Consider the following 21,640-nt stretch of genomic DNA (forward strand, 5'->3'; position numbering starts at 1 on the left):
GTGTTTCACTATAAATATTATGTTTGTTAGTGTACAACAAATATTATCTTTGTTAGTGTACGATTCTGGCTCATCACACCTATAATTATTGTTGAGTTAAACTAATCTTAAAGACATTGAACTAGTTTTAATATTCGACCAGCAGATGTAGTACGCGATAATTGTATAGTGTAATGGATAAAATTTTACCACTTTATGATAATTAATGAGCATTTTATGTTCAAATTCAAAAAGTGACTTTTTAAAAGTGGTCAGTTTACAATAGTAAAATAAAATGATTACGTTTTAACATAAAATGATCACTTTTTATGTGGTCTGACCATACAACAGTCATTTGCACTGTATTGCCCAACATAAATAAAGTTATAAAAACCAATGGTTTCATTGAAAGTGCTAAAATGTAAGATAAAAAAAAGAGAAAAATATAATTGATTAAAGGATTTTGGATACATTACCTTAATTTAGTTCAAACTTTATTCAAGACTACCAATATGATGGTAATTCACTAGACAACAATGTTCAGAAACAAGCAAACAGTAATGATAAATAACAATTAAAATAGGATTCCCAATCACACGAATAAACAAATTGTTAAATACTCCTTCCATTCAACTTTTATCACCCCACTTCCCAAATATATGTGAAGAGTATTATATTAAAATGGGATGATAAAAGTTAAATGGAGGAAGTATGATAGTTTAATGATGAAACATATGTCCATCCTCCAATTTAGCATAAGCCTTCTCAAATTGAGCCCATTTCTGCTCAAGAGTACCATTATAGCCCACAGACATTCGGATAAGACCCGGTGAGATACCGGACTGGGCCTTCTCCTCATCGGTCAACTCGCTACTAGTGCTGTTACCGGAGCAGGACATGAGAGTCTCATAGTAACCCAAACTCACAGCCATGAACCCAAAGTGGGTCGCGTTTTGGAGCTGGTACATAAGACCATTGGCCTTCTCCTCGGTCTCCATATCGAGACACAACATTCCACCGAACCCATATTGGGGATTGCGGATCGACTTTAGCAGAAAGTGATCGGGGTGATCCTCGAGACCTGGGTAGATTACTTTTAGGCCTAAATTTTTCATCCGCTTTGCAAATTCTAAAGCCCGGATGCCGTGCTCTTTCATCCTTAACCCCAAGTGAGGAACTCTTTCGGACAATTCAAAGGCTGCTTTTGGGTTCATGGTGGGGCCTAACAGCATCATGGTACCGTTATGTAAGTCCATCATTGAATTTATCATGCTGTTAGTTCCACATATGGCGCCTGCACAATCAACATGGACAATCATCCATTAACATGTGGCAATATTAAAAGGACAATCATCCATTAACATGTGGCAATATTAAAAGAAAACATACAGTACCCTTTGGGGTGTTTTCCTAAAAAAAAAAAAAAAAAAAAAAAAAAAAAAAAAAAAAAAAGCGCCAAACGACAAATATTTTAGTAACTAAAAAAAAAGATAAAATTATATGAATGGAACTAAAAGCCGGTTTCCGTATAACGGGAAAAACTGGATGTACAATTTTCGTATATACCAAAAATGCCGAATATGTTAGTCAACCACAAATCGGTCCTATACGATTAATAGGAGGACAAAATTGAAGTAGTATCTTTATTCTTAAAAAGTTGATTTTGTAAATGATTGAAAGGCAATGTTAGAAAACAAAAAGAACATATAGAAAAAAAGGATAAAACAACACTTTTCTATTTCCGGTGTTTCAATTAATAATTTACGTTTCTATTTTGGGTATATTTCAATCTCTACTTTTATCTTTTAGTAATATTAAAAGCAATTCTCCTATCTTTGTATGTTGGTCTTTGTGTATAAAGTATATGTAAACATTTCATTGAAACAGACGAGGTCAAGAAGAATATATAAATACCTGCAATGATATCTCCGGCGCCACTAATAAACTTGGAGACACTATGAACGACAACATCAGCTCCAAGGCGGGCCGGAGAAATGAGCATTGGAGTAAAAGTGTTATCCACCACCACCGTTAAACCCTTACGCTTCCCTATCTTGGATAATGCCGGGATGTCGGCTACCGTGAGGGTAGGGTTCGACATTGTTTCAAAATACAACACCTTGGTCTTCCCCTCCACAATGGCAGCCTCCACAGCTTTATGGTCCCTTATATCCACAAACGTAGTGGTAATCCCGCTAGTACGGGGTAAAAAATCGCAAAGCATAGCATGGGTCCCACCATATAGAGTATTACAAGCGACTATATGTCCTCCTGTAGAAACGAGCTGCAGGAGGACAGAAGAGATTGCCGAAATGCCACTGGAAGTGCAATAGGCAGCCTCGGTTCCCTCCATGGCAGCTAGGAGGTGACCGAGGCCGAGGACAGTGGGATTGAAATGACGACTATATATGTAGTGGTCTTGGGCTGCTCCAAGCTCTCCTGTGAACATTTTTCTCATGGTTTCTGGCTCCATGACGTGGAAAGTAGCGGATGCCTCGATTGACATGTTAATACCGCCGTGCTCTCCGAATTCATGTCTTGCCCTCCCTAGATGGACCTCAGGGTCATGTTCGTCATCTGCCATTAGGGAGAGCCTTTTCGCGCTTGCCTCTCGCAAGCTAGCGACGGTCGCAGATCGCACACACTTGTTGGTAGACATTTCTGGTTAAATTGCTTAGAAAAAGTGATTAATAAAAAGGATGTTTTTGTAAATGTGTATTGTTATGGAGGAAGATGTGTATTTGTTACAAACTTTGAAGCTGCTTTTATAAGCATGCAATCATGCATAAAAGGTCAATTCTACTACTTCACTACGTGGCTACGTGCTATCGAGCTGGTGCACGATTCATTATATTATAGGAGTACGATATACGATCTCATTTAGATATAAATATCAGCAAGTCTCTCTTAAGATAGATATATTAAAACGAATATATTCATCTTTAGATTGAAACGGGTCAAATAATCTATCATTTTTACAGATGAAACAATCTTAACTAATATTTAAGCATTTTTTTGTTATCTTATCTATGTAAATGGTTTGCTAATTAATCCGTTTTAAATTTAATACAAATAGGGTCGTCTTAAATGAGATTTTGTGAAATCTCAGTTGATCAATTTTTTACATAATTATTGCCCTCTATGTGCTGGTGCACGATTCACGTGCGATCGTGCGTTGAATTGGTTTGATTCTAAGTACATTTTATTTATCTATTTTTTCTATTCTTTATAAAGAGGAATTTAGTTAAATGTAAATAAATTGTGATTAATAGTATATTCCCAAAATATGTGATGAGTGACAACGATTTTCAAAAATGTATTGAAATGGGTCAATGCAAAGAGATCACTATCTCGATAAAATTATTTTAGGGTAAATTGCTTATGTGCTGAAATCTTATTTGAACTTATGCATTTTACTCTTCTCATTTAAAATTATTTATTTATTTTGATATTGATTATCAGTTTTAGTGTTTAAGCATTAACTAATTCTGGTTTCGATCTGAGATAACTAAATTTAATACAAATAGGGTCGTCTTAAATGAGATTTTGTGAAATCTCAAATACAAGTTGATCAATTTTTTACATAATTATTGCCCTTTACTTGCTGGTGCACGATTCACGTGAGATCGTGCGTTGAGTTGGTTTGAGTGTAAGTACATTTTAATTATTTATCTATTTTTTCTATTCTTTATAAAAAGAAATTTAGTTAAATATAAATAAATTGTGATTAATAGAGTATATTCCCAAAATATGTAATGAGTGACAACGATTTTCAAAAATGTATTGAAATGGATCAATGCAAAAAGATCACTATCTCGATAAAATTATTTTAGGGTAAATTGCTTATGTGCTGAAATCTTATTTGAACTTGTGCATTTTACTCTTCTCATTTAAAATTATTTATTTATTTTGATATCTACCTAGTATAAAAGCTAGGATTTTTAAAGAGTTTTTATTGGTTCCCTATTTTAAGGGATTAAAAAAAAAAATTATGTGGGCCACCCATGTTTTATACTTCAATTTAATTACTCATTCTCACTTTATACAACAAAGTTTTTAAATGATGAGAATTTTATTTTTACTTATTCTAAATTTAATACAACAAACCATACATTATACAATACATTTTTACTCCATACCAGAAATTACTAATCCAATACGGAGTATAAACTTTCAAAAATTACCTAAATACTCCGTATAAGTTTTCGATCATACTTGGTGATCGATTTTTTTTATTGATTTCTTCAATTTATTTAAATTAATTTTATAAAGATATTTTTATATAACATACTATAATTATATTTTGCTTGTATTTTTTGAAAAGCAATCCCGTGCATTTTTTGCACGGGTGTAAAACTAGTTAATTATCAGTTTTAAGCATTAACTAATTCTGGTTTCGATCTGAGATAATTGAATTTACTCCTTTTATATGAAATAGAGTTGCATCACTACTACAAATTTAGGCAACTACAACGCCCCTTTAACAACGATTATTCACGAAAATCACAATAGACGTTGTAGAATGTATGGCGCGAATTTTACTAAAATAAATTACAACGGGTATGGTTATAAAAACCGTTGTTATTAGTTTTAACAACGGGTCACCCATGCACAACCGTTGTTAATAATTTGGCGCAAAATTGGCGCAAATTTAGTGAAAAGTAATCACAACGGTTATTTTTGAAACCCGTTGTTAAAACTTATTTAACAACGGGTGTTTTTTATAACCGTTGTCAAAACATATTTCACAACGGTTGTTGTTTAATAACCGTTGTCAATACCTTCCATACTATAAACCACACAAACACAAGTCTGCTGCAACCACAAAACACAAACCTTAATACACAAACACAAACCCAAAGAAAGAAATAAACACAAACACAAAACACACACTTTCTCATCGTCTCTTTCTCTCTTTCTCATCGTCGCTTTATCTTCTCGCCGTCACTTTGTTGATTTCATCCTCTCTTTACGTACGTTCAGTAATTATCAGGTTTGTTAATTATTTCATTTCCATCTTCATTTCCATGTATGTGTTTCTAATTATTTCATTTCCATCTTATATATTTGGCGTCCTTGATAGACGGATCGAGCATGTTTTAGCATTAGTTGAGATAATGCAATGTATTTATACTAATGTGTGGGTTGAGTTGTTTTTTAATTAATATATATGTTAGGAAGTTGTGCCATATATGTTAGGAAGTTGTGCCATAATCGGATCTTGATGATGACAGATAGATCTATGGAGTTGAAAAAATGGAAGCAAATCAAACAAGCATAACTCAACACTTTCAAAATGATCATTTCATTTAATTTTAAACCAAATACATTACAAAGAATTATCGAAATCAAAAGATGTATAATAAGCGAGAACAACCCCGGTTAAGCGTAAAAGCGCTTCTCAACCTCCGCCACCAATCACGCCACTCGGTATACCGCTAACTTCCGGGGTCATTGGCTTCATATTTTGCAATAACAGATTGAATATATGCAAGGACACGACTTGCATGTGGAGATAAGGTTGGAAGAGTACAACTCAACATATCTCTGGTCGCACCCAAGTTGCGAAATAACAAAGCCGACTAGGGTATGAAGATGATGATGATGATGAGGCTTTGTTGACAAGCCGATCGCTTCACGCCTCTTAATCCAATAATTCCGTTGATGTTCAAGGGATGCTTTGATTAATGGGTGTTGATCGGGGGAAGCCCGGCGAGAACCTTACCATCATCTTCAATCGTTTGTGTAAGCCATTCTTCGTTGTTGATAAAATTAGGGTTCATTGCCATGTTGTTTCAATTAATGAATGTTAGTAAAGGATGCTTTAATATATGTTGGTAAAGGATGCTTTAATATATGTTAGGTAAAGGATGCTTTAATATTTATAGCTAGTAATATTTAATTTAATTTTTTATTTATTTTTTAAGAACAAACAACAACGGTTATTTAAGAACAACCCGTTGTCTTTAGTTATAACAACGGTTTTGTATATTAAAACCCGTTGTTATAACTTTCCCCCCAAAATTGAGTCACACTTTACACAACGGGTTTTTATATTTAAAACCGTTGTTAATAGTTTTAACAACGGTTTCCGTAAGAAAACTAACCGTTGTTAAAACCTTCTACAACGGACGCTTTAACAACGACCGCTTTTTTATATAACAACGGTTTTTGACCGTTGTTATAGCCTGTATCTGTAGTAGTGCATTGACAAATTCACACATTTATCTCTTGAAATATATTTCTGTATAACATTTTTTAATTATGGTTAACATCAAATTAATCAACAATTTATGATACATTTTTCCCTATTCCCGTTGATATTACTGTTAAATTTGAGTTTTGACGTTAAAAAATTAAAATGTAATATATAAACTTTAAAATGCTCAGAAAAAAAAAAAAAAAAACAAAAGCTCAGTTACATACTTACTTATTAGGTCTAATGTAGTATATCAGAGATGTTTCTTTTTCCTTGCTAAAGATACCAGTCAAAGTTAAATGGAACCGTACAAATTGAGTAGAGAGATTTACATTGAAGAAAAATGGAGAGATTAAACAACTGTATTTTCACATGTATTTTCACATAATTGCATTTTTAGTTAATTATTTGGTCGATCCAATTACCATCATACCAATCTGGCAATCTCCATCATCGAGGCTTGTAAGAGAAATAAAAAATTAGAAGTAAATATAGCGTGAGAATTAACTAATAATTGGGTGTATTATGACTTTATGAGAGTGACAATAAAGATTCTAAATAAGGCGCCAGGTTGAATTGGTATAATGAGGGCAATTAATCGTTGAAGTTTCCAAATGCAATGTAAGAATCTACCTAGTATAAAAGTTGAGTTTTTTAAAACTCTCTTATTGGTCCCTATATTTTAGGAGCAACCAAATTCCTTTTGGTAGAATTAAGCCCACGTTCTCTTGGGCATTTATTTACCCCTTTGATTGTGTGTATTGTGCCATGACATAATAAAACCAATTATCAAGAACCATACATTATATATTACTCCGTACATTATAATTATAATATAATATAAAAAAATTACAAAAATTATATAGTTGTGTCTGGAAAAAGAATGACTATATAATCAATTAAAAACTAGAATCAGTAAAATAATTAAAAAGTAGATTACATGCAGATTATATTCTTAAGACAAATAATATAATCTTAAATTCTTAATATAATATTTACATACAAGTAGGGTGTTATTTGACCTGTTATATTTTTAAGACGGATATATATCTGTTTTCAGAAAGACATATTGTTCTTCTTTTGTCGGTCAATTTAAAATACCAAAAGATCTTATTTTTGCTTCACTTGATACGTCAAAAACTTTATATAACCTTTTTCGTAACTTTAAGTTGTCCATATTTTTTAAACGATATGATATGGAATACAAATGTATTATCTCTAAGATCCGACATGCTTTCAAAGATTAAAAATTTGTTCGAATTAATCGTAATTTATGAATTTAAATGTGCGTATTTGACCGAGTTCCTAAATTGCAATAGATTATTACTTCATATTTTATTATAATTTTTTGGCATTTTATTTTCAGTTTAGACGAATTTAATGAAATTGTTTAATTTTCAATCCAACGCAATTCATATTATAATGGAATTTAAATTTAAAAAGCCTCCCATATATGTGTAATCTTGATAAATGAGTATTTTTTTCACTATATGTGAGTCCATACCAATTTACTTCCAAGTTCCACCACCACATGCTCATAAAAAGTAATATATCATAAATAAAATACTTAGCATAGTGAGTACCTTTTTAAATTCTAAATAACTTAACTTCTGTATCCAATGGTAGCGCCTCCTACTACGACAATATAAACCGTGCATTAAATGCACGGATTTAAAACTAGTTTTCTGTATAAAGTTTTTACTAGTATATGATAAGGTAAGTGTGTTTAAATGCAAGAACTTTAGCCATTACCTCATGCTCCCTCACTTTTTTTGGCTCTGTTTGGTAGCGTATTTTAAGTACTTTTTTTTTTTCCACCGAAGTAGCTTTTTTGACAAAAATTCAAGTGACTTATTTTTGACAAGTAGCATTTTTTAACAAATAAACTACCCGAAATGAAATGCTACCCTGAGTAGCACTTTAGATTTTAAGTACCTGATTTAATTTCATTTACTATTTTTACCCTTCAGTTATTTCAATGAGTAGATTATACAACCTGTTGTATGCAGTTGTATGATGCAGAATCCGAGCTGTGTACTAAAGTTTTCGAGTTTTGTTTAGAAGAAGCTGAGCTATGCTGTAAAGTTTTTGAACTCACACACTTAAACAAAAAAAAAAATAAACTTTTACAAAACTCAGAAAAATTATATATAAGCTCGAATTAATGTATAGGGTTGTACAATGCTTATTATACAACTGGTTGTATAGTATTATTTGTGCAGTTATTTGGAAGTAAGAAAACAACCTAGTCGCTTCATTTACCATTGAAGAGCCATTATTTACACGTATTATATTTTGATATCAAATACGAATCATTCAAGAGTCCTCCCAACTAACATACCCATTATTATTTTTTTCCTTTTTAAGTATGAGTTTAATAGAAAACTAAGTTTGTATTCATAAAGCACCTTTTTATTTTTGGCAAATGTAAAAATAATATAAGGACCAACTACACTTTTATCAACCATACATCACAGATTGCGAATTGGTAGCAACCAATTCTTCTCAACTTAATAGAGAAGCATTAGAGTGAGGGTGGTGTTATTAACCTGTTTAAGCAACCTTCCAGAACTGAAGAAATCTTGGACTGCAATAAATCACATCCCCTCCAATCACCTCCCAAGTATCCTTAAAAAATTGCAAATTGTATCCATCGGGCTCTGGGAATTTAGTGCTAGGAATAGAAAATATAGCTTGCCTAACTTCCTCACCAGTAACTGGCTTGTTAAGACAACTATAATGTTCCTCATTCAGGACATCCCCATTCCTGATATATGGTGGGAAGATGAGTCATAAAACAGGAAAACATGGTCGGTGTGCTTTTAAGGCGGACATGAGTAAAGCCTATGATAGAATTAAATGGGATTTTTTGGAGGCAGTTCTCATGAGGTTCGACTTTCCACCAAAATTAGTACTACTGATTATGAACTGCGTTACGACGGTTTCTTATGAGGTTCTTTTTAATGGTGTTCCACTGCCTCGGTTTCAACCGCATTGTGGTTTGCGTCAAGGTGATCCTTTATCTCCATACTTTTTCATTCTTTGTATGGAGGTGCTTGGTGGGCAGATCGAGTATGCGAAAGAGGTGGGCCTTTTGAAAGGGATAACATTGTGTCGGCAGGAAGAACCGATCACGCATTTATTCTTTGCGGATGACTCTGTTTTTTTCTTTCAAGATAAGGGCCATGCGGCGGCTAATCTAAAAAGGATCTTGGATGAGTATTGTGATGCATCAGGGCAAAAGTTGAATTTAGATAAATCTGGTATTCTCTTTAGTCCGAGTACAACATTAGCAAAGGCACAAGAGACTATGAGTTGTCTTCGGGTTCGATCTTCAAAAGGTATTGGTAAATATTTGGGGATCCCGGCGGAATTTCAGGAATCTAAGAAGGGGATTTTTGATTCTCTCCTGGATTATGTATCTAAAAGAATCTCTTCATGGAATGGAATATTCTTATCAGCAGCTGGTAGGCTTACCTTAATTTCTTCAGTCCTATCAAATCTTTCAAATTACTTTCTATCGGTTTTCAAAATTCCGGTAAGTGTGTCAACAAAGCTCAATTCTATGTTGGCACATTTTTGGTGGGCTGGGTGTAAACTGGGGAAAAAGCTTCATTGGTGCAGTAAGAATTTTCTAAGTCTTCCGAAGAGTTCGGGAGGATTGGGTATTAGAAATGTGGGATGTCTCAATAAGGCACTGCTTGCTAAGCATGGTTGGAGACTGGTTTCGGGGGATAATTCTTACTTTAGTAGGATTTTCCGACGAAAGATTTTTGGAACGAATACTTTCGTGGATGGACTGCGTCCTAAAAATGGGTCGGGCTGTTCATGGGGTATTAAAAGTATTACCTATGGATTGGAACTGGTCCTAGATAACATGGGTTGGAAGCCAGGTTTGGAATCTAGCCTTAACGCGTGGAATTCAAAGTGGGTCAACGCAAGGATGCCGGAACCGAAGGATCGTTTACTTGATTCGGCCTTTCTTTTTCTAGGAAGTCTTCAAGTACGGGAGCTATGGAATCGAGACCTCACCTGGAATTCTTCTCTAGTGCGTGCCTTTTTTAAGGAAAAGGATGCGGATTGGATATTAGCATCTCCCATATGTAAGTCTAGAAAGTATGATGAAGTCTTTTGGCCTCTAACTAGTGATGGGAATTATTCGGTGAAGAGTGGGTACGGCATTGCATTCATGGAGTTTTTTGAACAACATGGCACTTTAAAAGATAAGTCAAGAATCACCATGTCAGGGAGGGGTTTTTGTAAATCTCGCCTGTGGAGCTTACCTGGGCCGAATGCGTGGAAGGTTTTGACATGGAAGATCATTACAAATACCTTACCTGTAGGGGTTGAGTTTTATAAAAGATCTATGGAAGGGGATCATACGTGTCGGATGTGCATAGGGGATCGTCAATACAGCGAGACTATTGAGCATATCTTTAGAGATTGCCCTTTAGCCTCCAGAGTTTGGGCAGGCACAACTCTCGGGATACGGGTAGAAGGCACTGCGATGATCCCGCTTGGTGATTGGATCATAAACTGGATCCGATTTTTAGGTAATCTGGAGGAGGGTAACAGTCGAATTCTAATCTTCTTGGCAACCTTATGGGGACTTTGGACCACTCGCAATAATGCGGTCTTTAGAGGGAATCAGGTTATGCCGTGCGTTATTCTTCAGTCCATCACTAGTGATGTTGAGATATATCTTCAGTCTAAACTGCATGAGAAGGAGTACAATGAGAAGATGCAAGGACGTGTGCCGCTTTCGTCACGAAATGAAGATATTCAGAATATCAAGGATGGTCACCCAGTTTATATGGTTGGTAGGCGGGGTGATTGTAGAGGTATCCGGATAAAGGTTGATGCTGGATGGTTGAAGACTTTGGACGCGGCAATAGGGTGGGTGGCATACGATAGTGATGGGGTAACCATTGGGACAGGAAGTAGGAAGACTAAGGCTGAATCAGCTCTGCAAGCTGAGGCGTTAGGTATCTCTGAGGTTCTTCAATGGGCAGTCGGTAGGGGGTTTCTTCACCTCGAGGTAGTGTCGGATTGCCTCCCTTTAATTTGTCAGCTTGCAGGTGTTGCTGGAGTTCATCATGGTATCAAAGACATGCTTCAGGACTTCAAGGAGTTTTATCCGTCTTTTCATTGTCTTAGTTTTGCTTACATTTCTAGAACCCTTAACGTTGTAGCACATGGCCTCGCCTCTCGGGCCATGAGATTGTAAAAATCTTTATTTACGGTTGCCAAAAAAAAAAAAAAAAAAAAAAAAAAAAAAAAAAATGGTGGGAAGATGAACACCCCTCATACTACTGCTTGTAACTAGTAGTAGTTGATAGTATCTCTCTAATGCATCATTAATGTCCTGGACTTGGTTTAACACCTTCTCATGCTCATCCACTATCTGTTATCGTCTCCTTCTTCCAGCCCGTTAATTTTAGATTTTTGAGCCAAGAAAGCATTCCTAGCATCCTCTAGAGTTCTAAATCCATTAGCTTCTTCTCTTTCTGCCTCAATAAGCTGTTGATTCTGAGGATTACTTCTGAACTCTTTCTGTATATTATGCAATGTCATTAGCATTATTTGAGCATTCTTCTCTATATCATGAAAATTATCTATATTCAACTTCTTCAAGTCATGCTTCATTGACTTCATCCTTTTCACCACTCTATACATATGTGTAGGGCTGGGCACCGGTCCAAAACCGGACCGGACCGGACCGGAATCGAAATCGGCAAAATTCACGGACCGGGACCGGACCGAATTACAAAAATTCCGGTCCGGGACCGGACCGGAAAAATTCCGGTCCAAGACCGGACCGGGCCGGTTGGACCGAAATTACCCACTTTTTCAAATTCCGGTCCAAAAATTCCGGTCCATTGGACCGGATTGGACCGGAATGAAAATAACCATAATTCCGGGCATTCCGGTCCAAACTGGATTGGACCCGAATGAAAATAACCATAATTCCGGGCATTCCGGTCCAAACCGGTCCGGACCGGAAAATACCGGTCCCGGACTGGACCGGACCGGAAACCGGAATCTTGGAAAATGGTGAATCGGAGACCAGACCGAAATTTTTAATTCCGGTTCTGGTCCACACGATTCCGGTCCGGACCGGTCCATTTTTTCGGTCCGGACCGGATTATACCCACCCCTACATATGTATGCCATATATGATATACCCCTTCATTCCAATGTTTCTAAATTATACTCTTGAGGTGTTTTTGCCCACATGTTGAAATATCTAAATGGTATATTCTTTATCCTATCATTCTCTTCCATTTGGATGATGCATTGGCAGTGATCATATAATCTTTCGGGTAGGAAATTAGCGTAAGATTCAGGAAATAATTGTAGCCATTCATCATTAATAAGGGCTTTGTCAATCCTGTTATACACCCTTGAAACCATGTTTGTTCGTCCAAGTGAAGAATGACCCCAAAGCTTTAATGTGCTATATACTACAACTAGTTTAGAACCCGTGCAAAATTGCACGGGTATATATAAAGGTATTGTGTAATTTTTTGTTTCAATATTATCTTATTTTAAGTGTATAACAATGGCCTTAATTCGCGTAAACAAAGTTAACAATATGGGAGATCTTTTTCAATTGTTTCGAGTCAAAGGTACGGAGTAATACAAAAAAAAACTCATTTCAATATATAGGTATTGCTGTATTGCTATCTGATTCAATTTTTTTTTTTTTTTTTGAGCTCACATTAGATCACTAAGAACATAGAAATATATTTTGGAAAGCTTACAACCTTGCAAACTTTTAAAACTCGATAATTGTTATTGCCATAACTCAAACTACATTCACTCCCGTATCACACATAGCTTTTGCTTCACTGCATTTTCTACTTTGCAAGCTTAAAAAGATTCATCAATGACAATACATAGATGAGATAAACAACGAAGAGTGATGCCCGACATTTCAATAGCTTTCATAAAAAAAAAAAAAAAACTCAAATAATAGCTCAAGCATGTAAGCTACAATAAAGACTCAATTAAACCTCAATAATTAATTTATCGTAAATCAACTACGGAGTATGATATATACAACCATATAATTAAAGAGGCTCATTAGTTTCCTTCCATCTTATTTGTACAATTATTAAACCTAACTGTGAATGTCCTAATTATGCTGTCAATGGAAAGTTGGTGTGCTCTACCAAGTGGCCGATAATCAAGGTATATAGGTTTATAGTCTTGATACAGATCCAATTTGTCTTTTAATACATACACGATATGATCTTTCAACCTTTAGATGCATTGCCTTCTAATTACTGCAAAAAAAACTCAATTTATAAAAGAAAATCATTAGCAGATGTGCATGATGACCGTAAATGTCGAAAATGAACTATTCGTGTTTAACTAAAACACAAGAAAGAAACTACATAAAACTAATTATATAAATACTATATACTGTATAACGTCAAAGTAAGACTGAAAACAAAATATGTTAGTATGCTATATTAGTATATTAGAAAGCACAGAGTATAATCAGTGACTTGATGCCCAAACTCCAGGTATCAATTACTCGTATTATTTCAAACCTATTGTCCATGGACTTATAGCTAGTTGAGAGTAGCAGCTAATCGAACGACTCTTTCAGCTAGTTGTCTCTCAACTACGGGTATTAGCCTAGTCAAGTAGGCAGTTGTTTCATTATGCATTATGTAGGAAATAAAAATTGAATTAGATAAGCGTGTAAAAGCTAAGAATTTCACTAAAACCATCAATATCACGGTGCATCTACAATAAGCTCTTACGAAAATGCGGTAAGGTGTTGGGATAGTATCCAGCTGACCATTTAAACATGGAAAATTGTTTAAACAAACTGTAATGGAAAACGTACAAAGGTATGTATACGAAATACTACTTTATGAGAAAAGAATGGTAGGATGGTTTTCCAAATATTTCTGATTTTGTTCATTGTCACAAAGAAAATAGTAATACTCCATTCGTCCTAATCATCAAAAAAAATTTAGAAAAGGTAAACAAATGATTGGGATTGGGAGAGTACTAACTTATTTGACTTCATCATAAATACATGGACATTACAATGATCATGATATCATATGTTTTAAATGATGAAATAATACATAAAGAAATCGTCTCATCTAGCGAGAATAATTTTTAATTGTTTGCGGTGACATTATTTCAAATCAATAGAATGAGTAAGCAATAACAACAGACATTATTGAAATATTAGAAGAACAACTTACCTCAAGAGATAACAACATTCATAAAAAAATCCAGCTTTTTTGGTGACAGAAAGCATGAGTAAAATGAAAAGATTTAAACAAATTAAAGAGGACGAAGGTAAATTAGGTTGTAACAAAGTAGAGAGAGAATGTGAAGGCTGAATTCTTGTAAGTTTACATGGCGTCATCATTAGTACTTCATTAGGGTTGCATTAGTCTTGGTTAGGCGGGAATTCATTGCACAATAAATTGACATGTGTCAAGTTAGATATTTAGTGGTTCCTCTATTATTACTTTTATATAAATATATAGATACTTGAAAATTAGGATTCAAAATCATGAAAGATATTTTTTCAAAATGATGCAAATTAACTAATCTACTGCTTATCACTTCTGGAGTTATGGCCCTGTGGGTTTTCATCAACATAATCTATAGAAGCTTATTCCCATTGTGTCCCCACCTAATTAACAATTAACCTCTTTTCAAACTATTCTAAGTTCATGCAGCACAATTTTCTGAAGCCCGTGATCACTATAATGAAGCCTGTCATCTTTCTAACTCCAGTTTATCATCAGCAATATACACAATTTTTTTATTGGCGTATAACAAACTATGTAAAGAAATACTTCCTACGTATCAATAATTTGTTTATCAAGGAATAAAATAGATAAACAAATGAATAGGATGTAAGAGATACTACAATATACCAATTTTAAAACCATTGAAAGATAGGCCAAAATGTAATTTGAAAAGAGGACTATTTTTTATTTTTCTGAATTAACCGATAAATCATTTGTAAATTGGTGTCCAAAGATGTGTAAAACAGGAAATAAGAACACACCAACAATACACTCCCTATGTTTAACTCAATTAGTATCATGTGACTATTCAACACATAAATTGATTGAAACAAAATGAGTAATAACTATCTCAAATGTCATCCAGTGGTAGTTACCAACACGGTTACCAAATTCATAATAGGGTGACACTAATTCATAATACGAATAAGCGATTCATATTTTTGATAAAACTATAACTAAACAGCATTATTCGATATTCGAATCTGTAATTTGTGCGAATCAATTCACGATTCGTAAGGTAATTAAGCAAAACCGGTAACCTTTATTCAAAGAGGCATTACTCAAGGGGATAGAACCAAAAAAATTAGGAAAAGGTTGGGTGGGAGACAACAATGAATTCCAGAAAAAAATCATAAAGAATACGATACCTTCTAACGGAAGTGGGAAATGGAAATAATACAGAGTAATATCCAATTGTTTGTCTATATGCATCTTTTATTCAACTGTATGAAATATGCCGTGGTGGGGTGTATCATATATGGAAGAACAAAACATAAAACTACATAACAACTTATATGACGATAAACAAACGTATAAACAAATTAATAATTAGTAATTAACAAAAATTATTAACCTGAAATTTACAGAACTACGCACCTCTTTGATTATGTTTTAGTAATCAATAGCACCGTTGTACATCAGTTGATGATTGTCTCATTTAACCAATACGGAGTATAATGGATCCGGATATGAAGAGTTTTTCGGTGTGTAGAGGAGGATTCCAGAATATGAAGGGAAGGAGAAGGAACCATGTGTGAGAGAGACAGAGAAGAGAGCAGCGACAATAGAAGGAACAATTAGGCAAAATGTTGAGCGGGAAAATTTTCGCTGTGGTGCTGACACGTGGACAGAATGATGTGTAGTGGTTCTTCTATTATACTTATATATAGATTTCGCACACAGTTCTGAAATAGGATCATCTGAGCATTAGTAATATTAGATCTGATTCTCTCATTAGGAAAAAGTACATTATTAAAATCCCCACCAATTAACCAAGCACTTGGAACCACATGATGATAGACCTCTAATGTTTTCCACATAGTCTTCCTTTCTACAGCCTTATTAAATCCATAAACATATGTAATCCAAAACACTCTATTTCTCCCTCTTTCAATGACCTTTTCATGGATTGATTGAGCAATGACACCCTGGATATCAACTGTAAACACTTGGGAATTCCACAGTATCCATAATCTTCCTCATTTGTGACTTTGATGATTAGTGCAAATAGCTCAGTTACTACAAATGAAATTACTTAACTTCAACCATTTATTACTCTTAACCCTAGTTTTAATTAGTCCAAATAAATTTACCTTATTCAAATGCAGGAATCGTCATATATCCATCTGGTTATTCACTTTGTTGAGCCCCGTAACATTTTAGAAATCGAGACTAACCATTATCACCAGTTTGGCCTTGTCCACTTCCAATCTTCTTATTACCTTAATCTGGATTATTCTTCGTAGAATTAATAACTGCTTCCAAATAAGAATGCCCTCCTAGAGTGACATGGGGTGGGTGATTATCCAGCAGTGACTAAGCCTTGTTGTAGTCTGAACAGGAGAAAGCACTCTCTAATCCCCTATCAAACCCACTCTAGGAGTAGCAACTAAATTCCATTGAGGTACTACCACTTTCCTTCTCCATACCCGAGTTACCTTGTTGGCTTTAAATTTCTTTCTACGTTATCCTGTAGCATGCCCAATACCATGACATGTGCTACAAGTTATAAGGAGCTAGTTATACTTAATTTTGATCTTCTTTTCCACCCCTTCCTCATCCAAAAAAACACTGAATCTGGGAAATTCGGGTTCACCTTCACTTATATCATTAATCTAGCATAACCCCCAATCTTGTTCAAACACTCTTTCCCCCAAAACTTAAGGTCAAGTCCAACCAACTTAACCCAGATAGGAAGAAATTTCAATTGCTGCTTAACAAGATTAGTATCAGTTGTCCACTCTTTAATTACAATAGGTTTATTCTCAAACATGACAAACCCATGCTGTAGCACTCTTTGCTGTATTACCTTAATCTTAAACCTGACTAGAAATATTCCATTAGGCATAAACAGTGGGAAATCATCTGTATACTTCCCTTTAACATGAAGGATTATAACGATATAATAAAGATGATCTATGGTCATAAAATAAAATACATACGCATAAGTAAAAAGATTTAGAATTAACCTCGGGTCCTTGCAAAATTGGCCTAAGAACAATATCAAATCTAAAATTTTCTGTAAAATTTTATTGTCTTTGTGTTTTGTGATGAGAAAGAGGAGGCTCGGTCAGAAAAAGAATTAGGTCAGAAATAATTCTCTACCTTATAGAATAAGTGTGTTAAATTGTCATCTAGTGAGGATCGAACCCATGACCTCTTGGCTTGTGTACCCTCACTATTACCACTATGACACATTCAACTTGTTGATATTAAATACAACTGATTATATTTAACTACGAATTAACAGATTAATTCTTTCAAACTAACTATATATATATTTAATTAAATATAACTTATTATATTTAATTTACGAATTGACAGTTAATTCGTCTCAACTTAATATTATTTAATTTTCATTAAATAATTATCTCATCAACACATTGACTAACTTTTTAGTCATTTTGGGTATCAATGTAATTATATCTCTATAACCACATTTCTCAAATACGTCCTATAGGTGTGACCTTTAGGGACCAGTTGATCACCGCCATCTGTATGATAATAACGTCAAACTTTCTAGCAAGCCAACCGTTATTAGGTAAACGTTAATCAACTGATTAAATATACGAAGTATACCCTTGTGAACCTGTAAGAGATTTACAAATGTTATCACACTAATTTGTGGAGGACACCAGCTCCAACAAACTCCCACTTGTCCTCACAAGTGTATGTGTGATAACCGATTCTCATATCCTTTAAAATTTCTCCCACTCAATGTAAAACAATTTGCAAATCCGAATTCACAAAGGTCGTATTTTACAAGCGATCAATATCAAGAGTGGTTTCCCCGACTAGAGAGTAACTTAACTGATAAACGAATCAACATTCGAGCATGGCCATGCATTTCAGTTACAACTCCTCGAGTGACCCTGAGAAATAACTATACCTGATAAGGGATGGATATATTCCTCAACTCAAATCTTGCAGATGTAAGCACAGTATGAAATGACCCAGAAAAAATCTACTTAGCCCCAGTTACGGTAGACTGTGAGAAAGAAACCAAAGTCACCCAAAGACTGCCTTAATCTCAAGAGACAGTTGATAGTCAAAAGAATCGACTCTAGGTACACAATAGATGTCCTATCCACGACCTGGCACCGAATGTTATAAAACATTTAGGACTCCATTACGTTGTCACAAATAAAAATTGTCCTACGAGGTGTCGTCATAATCTCGTATCTGTGATCGATTAGTCAACCGTTTAACTTATGGCTCGTTGAACCCACCATCAATCGACTGCACAATATAATAGCCGGAGTTATCAGCTCACATTGGCGATTACGGACCTAAACAAATATAATGTAATTCAATTCACTTTGTGGCGTTCAATGTTGTCAGTACAATCCACATGAAAAACAAAATATTATATATAATACGGTGAAGTTGTAAATAATATATGAAAAAGATAATGTATCAAATCCATAATCAAGTACTACAACTTAGGAACGTGTTTAATTCCCATGGAATTAACATGCCGTACATGCTTATCATAATTTATCGGTTTGGTGAGAGGATCTGCGATGTTATCATCCGTCGCAATCTTGTCAATCACTATCTCTTCTTGCTCCACGTAATCACGGATCAGGTGAGCCTTCCGAAGTACATGTCTAGATTTGTTGCTAGACTTTGGCTCCTTAGCCTGGAAGATGGCACCTCTATTGTCACAATAGATGGTGATCGGGTCATTCGAACTAGAAACTACCGAAAGCCCTTGTAAGAATTGACGCATCCATATCGCTTCCTTTCTTTTCCTCCGAAGCGGCATAGTACTCGGATTCAATAGTAGAATCTGCTACAACACTCTGTTTGGAACTCTTCCACTGACCGCAAAGACCACTAAGAGTGAAGACGAACCCGGACCGAGATTTTGAATCATCTCGATCCGTTTGGAAGCTAGCATCTGCAGAATCGGGTTGCGCATAGCTTAGTATCGCCTCCATAAGTCAAGCCCTAATCCTTAGTCCTCCGTAGGTACTTGAGGATATTTTTGACTGCTATCCAGTGTGTCTCACCTGGAGTCTTTTGGTACCGACTCGTCATACTCAATGCATATGCCACGTCTGGACGTGTGCATATCATGGCATACATGATCGATCCTATTGCAGAAGCATAAAGAACACGACTCATGCGCTCAATACCTTCAAAGGCGTCGTGGGTGATCGAGACTTGCTCAACCGCATCCCGCCGTCATAGGAAGGTTCCCCTTCTTGGAGTTGGTCATGCTGAACCTCTCAAGAACCTTATCTAGATAAGATTCCTGACTAAGTGATAACGTCCGTCGTGATCTATCTCGGTAGATATGGATTCCCAAAATACGTTGTGCCTCACCCAGATCTTTCATCTGGAAATGGTTCTTCAACCATTCTTTAACCGAAGATAGGAGAGGAATGTCATTCCCAATCAAGAGTATGTCATCGACATATAATATCAAGAATACAATCTTGCTCCCACTCGACTTGATATATAAGCATGGTTCTTCGACCGATCGAGAGAAACCATACTCTTTTATCACTTGGTCGAAACGATGATTCCAACTCCGAGAAGCTTGCTTAAGTCCATAAATGGAACGCTTAAGCTTGCATACTTTCTTAGGATGTTTAGGATCTATGAAACCTTCGGGTTGCACCATGTACAACTCTTCCTCCAAATAACCGTTTAAGAAGGCGGTTTTCACATCCGTTTGTCAAATCTCATAATCATGAAATGCGGCAATCGCTAAGATTATCCGAATGGAACGTAGCATGACTACAGGTGCAAAAATCTCATCATAATGCAATCCTTGCACTTGAGTGAAACCTTTTGCCACAAGTCGTGCCTTATAGATATCTGGTTGCGCGTCTACAGAACGCTTTATTTTGTAAAGCCATTTGCACTGTAGAGGTTTTACCTTATTAGGTAAATCAACTAGATCCCATACGTTATTCTCATACATGGAGTCCATCTCGGATTGCATGGCTTCGAGCCATAGCTTTGAGTCGGAACATGCCATAGCACCTTTATAGGTTGCGGGTTCATTACTTTCTAGAAGTAAAACATCATTCTCCTCGACCATACCAATGTATATGTCCGGAGGATGAGAGTCTCTACCCGACCTCCTAGGTTCCTCAGGAATAATAACCGTATCATCAGTTGGAGGTACACTTCCTCCATCCTGTTCCTCGGTTGTTGGTTCCGGAATCTCCGACAGCTCGAAGGTTCTATTACTCGACTTGTTCTCGAGAAATTCTTTCTCTAAGAACGTCGCACTAGCCGCAACAAATACTCGATGTTCGGTTGGCGAATAGAAGTAATGACCAATGTTCCTTTTGGATAACCTATAAAGTATGTCTTGACCAATCGCGGGCCGAGCTTATCCTCGTGTCTCCACTTGACATAAGCCTCGCAGCCCCAAACCCGAATAAAGGACAAGTTAGGTACCGTTCCCTTCCACATTTCATATGGAGTCTTGTCGACAGCTTTAGACGGACTTCGGTTAAGTATAAGAGCAAATGGTGACAAAGAGCATAACCCCATAATGAATCAAGCACTACGGTGTGACTCATCATGGATCGAACCATATCAAGTAAGGTTCGATTTCTCCGTTCGGACACACCATTTAATTGAGGTGTTCCAGGTGGAGTTAACTGTAGAGCGATTCCACAGTCTTTCAGGTGTTGATCAAACTCATTTGAAAGATATTCGCCACCCCGATCTGAACGGAGTGCTTTAATCTTTCTACCCAGTTGGTTCTGTACCCTATTCTAGTATTCCTTGAATTTCTCAAAGGACTCACTTTTATGCTTCATTAAGTAGACATATCCGTATCTACTCAAATCGTCCGTGAAAGTGATAAAATATCTATAGCCATCTCTAGCGGTAATTGACATAGGTCCACATACGTCCGTATGTATGAGTCCTAATAGGTCACTAGCGCGCATTCCAACACCTTTGAAGGAAATTCGAGTCATCTTGCCAATGAGACATGATTCACACGTGCCATATGCAGAAAATCCGAATGAGGGAATAGTCCCATTATCGACGAGTTTCTTTACGCATTTCTCATTTATGTGTCCCATTCGACAATGCCATAGATAGGTTTGATCTTTGTCACCAACCTTTAATTTCTTATTATTCATGTGTAATACTTCCGTGGTTTGATCTAAGATATAAATTCCATTCATGGAAACTG

General features: G+C 35.7%; 1 protein-coding gene across 1 annotated transcript; it reads right to left on the reverse strand.

Moving 5' to 3' along the window:
- Positions 1-466: 466 nt before the first annotated feature.
- LOC141628320 (methionine gamma-lyase-like) lies at positions 467-2,691 on the reverse strand. The gene is made up of 2 exons (XM_074441479.1): positions 1,894-2,691; positions 467-1,273 (listed from the first exon to the last, which is right to left on the reverse strand). Exons 1-2 carry the CDS (start codon positions 2,636-2,638, stop codon positions 699-701), a joined length of 1,320 nt encoding a protein of 439 aa, XP_074297580.1. The 5' UTR covers positions 2,639-2,691; the 3' UTR covers positions 467-698.
- Between the last annotated feature and the right edge of the window lie 18,949 nt (positions 2,692-21,640).

Source organism: Silene latifolia, chromosome 2 (genome assembly GCF_048544455.1).
Source record: "Silene latifolia isolate original U9 population chromosome 2, ASM4854445v1, whole genome shotgun sequence".
NCBI classification, from domain to species: domain Eukaryota; kingdom Viridiplantae; phylum Streptophyta; class Magnoliopsida; order Caryophyllales; family Caryophyllaceae; genus Silene; species Silene latifolia.